This window comes from Lucilia sericata, unplaced genomic scaffold (assembly GCF_015586225.1).
Source record: "Lucilia sericata isolate MDLA Ls3-8-SP2 unplaced genomic scaffold, ASM1558622v1 Contig000175F_arrow, whole genome shotgun sequence".
In the NCBI taxonomy this organism is placed as follows: Eukaryota; Metazoa; Arthropoda; class Insecta; order Diptera; family Calliphoridae; genus Lucilia; species Lucilia sericata.
The window spans coordinates 228,271-236,635 of NW_023994203.1; the positions used below are offsets into that span (position 1 = coordinate 228,271).

The following is an 8,365-nucleotide window of genomic DNA, read 5'->3' on the forward strand; positions in this document are numbered from 1 at the left end:
TGTCCAAAAATTTATGTTTGTGCTGGTGGAGGAAGTGGTATCGTAGGTTTAGAAATATCTAACAATGATACAATGTTTGCGTTAGAAAAACAAACAAAAAACAGAATTAAATTTCAATTTAAAGTGAACAAACACATTTTAATTGTAATATCACAATGTAACATTGAACGATACATCGCGATGGAACATTTTGAATTACACATTTCAGAGTTTATGATAAGAACGCCGGGAAAACTTCCAATGTAGTGTTACATTGACCATAAACTTTATGGGCCAAGTATAGTTCGTAATTTTAAAGATAACAAGAATATTTCTTTAATTTTAAATTTCGAAAGTTTTGAATATTCTATCGAACAATGTCCAGTATGTGTTTCAAAGATAGCTACATATTCTTAAATTAAAAACAAGTAGGAACGTATAGTCGGACATGGCCAACTATGTGATACCCTACACCATGGGTATATTTTGAATTAATTTGTAATTTTATATAAAGGATAGTTGTGCTGAATTTCATCGCGACACTAATGGTCATAAGTAAATTTAAGTTATTTTTTAAAGGGGGGTTTGTATGGGGGCTAGGGTCAAACAACGGCCGATCATTACAAAAAATGGGCACGGTCATTTATGCCTATATAAAACTTAGTTATGCCAATTTTTGGTGAGATAGTAGTAGCTTGCGCACAAGGTTTACATGGACAGCAAGCCAACCGGACAGACGGACGGACGGACATGTCTTAATCGACTCAGAAAGTGATTCTCAGTCGATCGGTATACTTTAAGGACCAATATTTTTATGCGTTACAAACATTAGCACTAACGTATAATACCCTCCCCACTACTTATAGTGGCGTAGGGTATAACAATAATGTTTGTTTCACTACACTTATGACAACATCTTATTACATGTGTTATTAATTTGGAATAATCTCGTGACTCGTTCATATTTTTTTATGCGATAAGAAAAAAAGTACTAAAATAATAATAACAAAACAATAAATTATTTCTAATTATATTTATAAAAAAATTATGTTTTTATATTTTAACTATTAACACTTAATAAAAAAAAATATATAACACCCTGTAACAATTTTGAAAAAAAGCTTTCCACACATAAAAAAGTTGATATGCACGTGAAACTAGAGTCCATTTATAGCAATTATGCATACTCCGATTTTTATAATCAGTTCTTATGTCCTTATAAAAGGACTTCAAATTATGAAGGTCTTACAATTTCAAACGAAGATTTTAAATATTTATATGTGTTTTATGGTGCTAATATTGATATCAAATGAAAGCTGGGAATATGTACATTCTATCTGTATTATTTGTTTGTTGAAAATGAAATTACTTTTAAAAAAGGTCTCATTTGCGAAACAAACATTTTTAACTACTTTTTTGTTACACATTTTCTTTAAGCTTTAATTTCTTTTTTAATCCTGATGAATTGAAATAAATAATATTATTTTGAAGCAGGGGTTCTCAGCTTCATTTGATATTAATATAAGTATGAAATTTTTTATATAAATTTGGAACTCCATCTTTTGAAATCGTATGTCCTTTAAACTGTAAGGTCCTTTTATAGGGGAATAAGAGCTGATTATGAAAAACTGAGTATACAGAGTTAATACTAATGGTCCACAGTTTTCTGTACACATAGATTTTTCATGTGTGAAAATGACTGTTGCACGGTGTAATAGCAAAAAAATGTTATCATAATAACTATGTATATGGATGTTTCGTAAGCCAAAACGATTAAACTTTTCCATTTTCAAAGCATTACTTTGACTACTTACTATATACTCTTCCAATAATTTTTCTGGTATAATAATTCGTTAAACTAATAAATGGAATTTTTTAACCACTGAAAAATAAATTATTTTTTTCCAGAATTTAAAAAAAGTTGAAACCATGTTATACTTTCTCAAACTTCAAGTATCGTGTCGTGTCACGAACAACAACTTAAAATATTTTTATGAAAAAGCTGAATCTGAAATAATAAAATTGTTTCACTTGCCAAAACGATAAGTCCCATATTTTAAGGGAATTTTTCTTCTTTTTTTGGAAAAATAGTAATAAAGTTATTTTGCAATATTTAATTTTAAAATCTTGTCAGATAAGATATATAAGTGTAGACGTACAGTACAGATCATTTATATAAAATGATATTTAACAGAAATTTTATAAAACAATATATTCTTTATCCCCATTTTGCTCTATTTAATTCGTTATAGCTTATATGCTTCGTGATAGTTTATAGTCGGGCATGGCCGGCCATATGATGTTGTTGACAGATAAAGTGATTTCGGAAATAGTGGTTATATGGTAGAAAGGGTAAATAGGGGCTTATGCTTATACATTTTGGTACAGGGATTTACGTTCACATTAAAGTTATATATGCAGAATTTCATTGTGATATTAGTTTTTATAAGTTGACCTTCAAGTAATTTTCAGAAGGACACCATGTAGAGTCTAATGAGGTCCCATCATTACGAAAATTGGCAGTATAACTTAGACTTATATAAAACTAAGTTGTGCCAATGTTTGTAGAAATAGTAGAACATTTAACATAAGCTCAAAAGCTCAATTCGGGTACGGTTGTATGGAGGTAAGGTGAAATAGTTAACCTATCAAGAGAATTGCGACCTGTAGCGTGCGCAAATGGTTTACACAGGCGAACAGACAGACGGACATAGTTTAATCGACTCAAAAAGTAATGCTGAAACGATTTGCATACTTTAAGGTTCCCTTTAAAAAGGAGAAAAGATCAGAAAATGAAAAACTTAAAAAGCAGTTATACTATATATATGTACGTATATGATCTCTAGTGTCTTGTGTATATGGTCTCATTAAAGTCCAATAAAAAAATTTAAAATTGTATCACTGTTTTTTATTCCAACATAACGGATATAGATATTTGCAATTCTTTATTGTTTTAATTATTTCGCAAAAACATATTTTTATTTCTTTTCTTTTTTATTTATGTGAACAAAATAACTAAAAATGATAGAATAGACAGGCCTTCCAAAATTTATTAGAATTATCAAAGTCATTTAAAGTGTAAAAGTCACAACGAATTAAATTTTAAATAACAAAACTAAAAATAAACTGATGACTTAGAGAAATAGAAAATAATAAGACGAATTGAAAATACTCTACAGAAACTAATGTTTAAAAATGTACAATATTTAGTTGTAAAAAGTATTTTTATTTATTTATAATTTTTTTTTTCGTTGTTAAAATATTAAATTTGTTATCACTAAATGTATGTATGTATATATGGAGCTACTGAACTTTACTATGACAGTATTTTTACCAATTAGATCTGTAGCAAACTTAATGACTTGCAACGAATACCCGCACATTTACTAGTACTTTGATTAGGTTAAACAAATAAAAACAATTGTGGCCCAACTGTATTAAACTCAATATAGCTGATAACATAATCGCATGCAAAATTTATTTAAAGCTCACAAACAAACTACGAATTTAATGTAGTAAAAAGCCGGACGCCAAACGGTTTAAAACTCTTAAAATCATTGGAGATTATTGGACAGTAAAGTGCAAACATGTCACAAAATAATAAAAGTCAGTAAAAGTAAATTGATTTAATGGAATTACAATTAATCCTGTTGTGTGTGTTTTTTTACTATTTTAATTTTTATGCGGCTTTTTTAATTAATACGATTCGAATCCTCTTTTTAACATTTAATTAATTTAATTCCATTTTATTATTGCAGAACTAACAATTGCAATGTGCCAATTGCCATGTGGCCACGATGTGACCACAAATGTACAAAATGCCGTTGAAGCCATCAAAGAGGCCAAGCAAAAAAATCCCAAAGTACAATTGGTAATTTTACCAGAAAGTTTCAATGCTCCATATGGTGTAGAGTATTTTGCCAAGTACGCTGAAAAAGTGCCTGAAGGACCAACATGCCAGGCTTTGTCAAAAGTTGCAAAAACTTTGGGTATTTACATCATTGGTGGTAGTATAATTGAGCGTGCTGATTCGGATAAGTTGTATAACACCTGCACCGTATGGTCACCTGAGGGCAAACTTATTGGCAGACATCGTAAGGTTGGTAATTGGTACATTTCAGTTGGATTGATTTTTATCTCATTGACTTGTTATTGTTAGATTCATCTTTTCAACATTGACATCGATGTGGAGAATGATGGCGGTGCTAAATTCAATGAAGGTTTAGCTTTATCAGCTGGCAATGATTTTACCGTTGTCGATATTTTCAATCACAAAGTTGGTATTGGTATTTGCCACGACAAACGTTTTGATGAATTGGCTCGCGTTTACCGTAATCAAGGTAAGTTTGTTGAGTTTAAAATTAATATCATTGAAATGGTTTAATATTGAAAAATTATCATCTATAAGTATGAATACAATTCTTCGTTATTCTTTAGCTGAACTAAGAACCTTTGAGTCCTTTTAGCAGTAATATCTGACACAAATACCTGCATATCGTTCATTTCTACTATTTTCAAACAGTGTATTATTTTCGGTGTCTAGTGATTTTTCGTTGTAAGCACCAAAAGTGAAAAATTAGTACAATTTCAGATAAAAAACATTTTTATAAGAATAATTTATTCAGTATAAACTGTTTATACCATACACCACTTTAGTGGGGAGGGTATATTGGATTTGTGCTGATGTTTGTAACATACAAAAATATTCGTCCTAGACCCACCTTAAAGTATAGCAATCGGCTTAGAATCGTTTTCAAAGTCGATTAAGCTATGTCCGTCCGTCCGTCTGGCTGGCTGTCCATGTAAACCTTGTGCGCAAGGTACAGGTCGCAATCTTCAAGATAATTGGTTGAAATTTGGCACGCACGTTTTATTTGACCCAAGGACGAAGCCTATTGAAAATGGTTAAAATCGGTCCATTATTTCACCTAGTCCCCATAGAACAGAACCCCCCTAAAAGGGCTTCTGAGCTCATAATTATGTTAAATATACAGATATAGGGCACAACTAAGTTTTATAGAAGTCTTGATGACCCTGCTAAATTTCATAAAGATCGGGCCCCATTTAACCCTAGCTCCCATACAAAGTCCCCTTCAGAAAATTACTTGAATGTCCCAAATTAACTTATAAACACAAATATCGCGATGGAATTCAGCACAATAAAATATTATGTAAATATAAATATACTCACAAAGTTTTTTATCGGGCTTGGTCCATATTTGCCCCTAGCCCCCATATAAAGCCTCTTGCAGAAAATTAGTTTTTCATCCATAAAGTGCTTAAATGTATCGGAACAAGGGAATATTGAAGATAAATGTTTTATTATGAAAAATAAATCACATTTAATATTCATAACTGGTGTAGGGTATCATATGGTCGGCCACACCCGACTATACATTCTTACTTGTTTTATTTTTCAAATGTAGCGATCTGTTTGAAAGTTACTTAAAAAACGAAGACGGACCTATGTGTGTTACTGATTTTTGTCTAAAAATATATATATATATATATCTATTCCAAACCATTGGCCTTGGTCAAAGTCCCGATAGGTAGTTTTTCAAACATTTGTATTGAAAGCAAAATCATTCTTTAAAATTTACTGCAGAATCTGGCTCTTAAATAATTTCGATTTCTCCGAAATTTTTATAAATACTATACAAATCTTTCTAAATATGATGGTTACAACTTCTAACAATTTTAATCACGAAGATATAAGGCCATTAAAACTGTCTTATACAAATGTAAATACATACATATGTATACGGTAATAAAACCTTTTCAAGCGATTGCACAATTTTATTATAACAATTTTATATGTATTTTCACTATGTTTCGCTACCATAACATTCGAAAGCTATATAACATGACTCTTAATTCCATCTACCACAATTATTTATAATTAAATTTTAATTCACAAAAATTATCATTTATTTCTGTCATTATTATTTAACTGCGTATATTTAATAAGTACATAAATACATACATATATTCACCAATAATAATTGAGGTTTTTTCAATTGTTTTCATACTGTGTAGGCTGTGATATGATAGTTTATCCATCAGCCTTCTGTATTTGCCAAGGTCCTATGCACTGGGAACTTTTGCAACGTTCACGTGCCAACGATAATCAACTATTTGTCGTCACTTGCTCTCCCTCACGCAACAATATGTCCGGTTATGTTGCATACGGTCATTCCATGATTGTCGATCCATGGGGCCGTGTACAACGTGAAGCTGGTATTATGCGTGAAATAGTTATTGATGAACTTGGTAAGTGCTAAAGAGTGTCAATCTATTTGTGTTTGTCCAAGCAGACACTTTATTAAATTAAATCTTTTCCAAATAATTTATTTCATGCATATTCTCTTGCAGATTTCCAAATGGTCGATGATGTTCGCCGTCAATTGCCTTTGTTTGGTCAACGCCGCACTGATATGTACAACACAAATATCATAAAGCAATAATTATTTGCGGCTTGACAAGTTCATATTATTGCAGTTGATGATAAAAATGTTCGCTGATGGAAGTTGTTTTATATTGTTTTCTTGTTGTATTTATATAAAAGTTATTGTTTTATTAATGGAAATAAAAAAAATTTAATGTAATGTTTTTGTTCAATTAGCTCTTTTTATAATTCCTCTATAGTGGTAATCGACTATCAATATTTTAGTAATAAATAGTGTAAAGAATACAGGCCTACTGCAAAAATGTTTAAAATTGGGTTTTTATATGGATATTGTGTTAAGTAAACCATTGTTAACTTTAATAGCCGTTTATGAAGAAGGCGGTATTTGTTTTTTCATTACTTAATATAAAAATAATAAAAACAAGTAAGAATTTATAGTCGAGCATGACCGACCATATGATACTCTACACTAGTGATTATGTAACAAATTTTCATTATTATACCCTACACAACTTTAGTGGGGAGGGTATATTGGGTTTGTGCTGATGTTTATAACGCACAATAAAGTATACCTATACCCACCTTAAAGTATACCAATCGGCTTATGATTGATTACATGTAAACCTTGTAATCAAACTACAGGTCGCAATTTTGAAATTGAAAAAAATTTGGTACATGATCTTCTATTGTCACAGGGACGAAGTCTATTGAAAATGGTTAAGATGGGTCCATTATTTCACCTAGCCCCCATACAACTGAACCTCCGAATAGGGCTTGTAAACCTTGTAATCAAACTACAGGTCGCAATTTTAAAGATAATTCAATGAAATTTGGCACACGGTATTCTATGGTATCAGAAAAGAAGAGTATTAAAAATGGTTAACATAGGTCCATTATTTCACCTAGCCCCCATACAACTGAACCCCCGAATAGGGCTTGTAAACCTTATAATCATATTGAAATTTGGCACATGATCTTCTATGGTGCCGAAGATGAAGCCTATTGAAAATGGTTAACGTCGATCGATTATTTCACCTAGCCCACATACAACTGAACCCACCGAATAAGGCTCTTAAGTTCATAATTATGTTTAATATACTCGTATCCCGACAAAAAGCTGCAAAACCAAGTTCACTACTAGCCTTGATAACTCTCAAAAATTTCATAGTTATAGGGTCTTATTTGACCATAGCCCCTATACAAAGCCCCCTTCAAAATTTGACTTAAAAGTCCACAATTTTATTCAACAATAAATGGCTTAAGTATATCTGAGACAAGGTACAATTCAACTTAAATGCTTTATTATGAAAACTAAATCACATTTTAATTTTGTAACAGGTGTAGGGTATTATATGGTCGCCCTTGCCCGACTATAATTTCTTACTTGTTTTTTTAATAATAATGTATTTAATTTCATTTTTACCTTAATTCAGAAATATTTTAACAATTTGTTTACAAAAAAGGGATTTTCTAAATGAGGGGTTATATGGAGAAGTATTAACGCTTACCTCAGCTATTTATGCAAAATATCATCTTGATATTAGCGTTTATAAGTAAATTTGGATCATCAAGTCATTTTCTGAAGCGGACTTAGTATGGAGGATAAGGTCAAATAAGGCCAGATCATTAAGTTTTACCAATTTTTGGAGTGATACAAGAACATTTAACATATTTATGAGCTCAAAAGCCCTATACGGGGAGTACGGTTGTATGGGAGCTATACGAAATAATTGACAGATTTGTGCTTCGTCCTTGGATCAAAAGAAAAGTTTGTGCCAAATTTCATTCAATATTTACATGGACACACAGACGGACGGATAGACAAACAGACAGACGGACATAGATAAATCGGCTAAGAAAGTGATTTTGAGCGGAATGGTATACACAGAGAAAACAGATTCGTTGTCGCAACCGAATTTGTTTCCAATCGAATTTGGTCGGTTACAACAACTACCACATAAATTGGTTGCAATTACCGAA

The 8,365-nt window shown here is 31.2% G+C and overlaps 1 protein-coding gene across 1 annotated transcript; it reads left to right on the top strand.

The window, feature by feature from the left end:
• Window positions 1-3,315: 3,315 nt before the first annotated feature.
• Window positions 3,316-6,597, top strand: LOC119601583 (omega-amidase NIT2-A-like). The gene is made up of 5 exons (XM_037952597.1): window positions 3,316-3,585; window positions 3,738-4,078; window positions 4,139-4,319; window positions 6,016-6,249; window positions 6,352-6,597. The coding sequence occupies exons 1-5, from the start codon at window positions 3,567-3,569 to the stop codon at window positions 6,441-6,443; spliced, it is 867 nt and encodes a 288-aa protein (XP_037808525.1). The 5' UTR covers window positions 3,316-3,566; the 3' UTR covers window positions 6,444-6,597.
• Window positions 6,598-8,365: the final 1,768 nt, after the last annotated feature.

Excerpts from the sequence above, each read along its gene's own strand:
- LOC119601583 (XM_037952597.1), top strand. Across the intron at positions 4,320-6,015 it reads TCGCGTTTACCGTAATCAAG|GCTGTGATATGATAGTTTAT; the intron begins GTAAGTTTGTTG and ends CATACTGTGTAG. Across the intron at positions 6,250-6,351 it reads AATAGTTATTGATGAACTTG|ATTTCCAAATGGTCGATGAT; the intron begins GTAAGTGCTAAA and ends ATTCTCTTGCAG.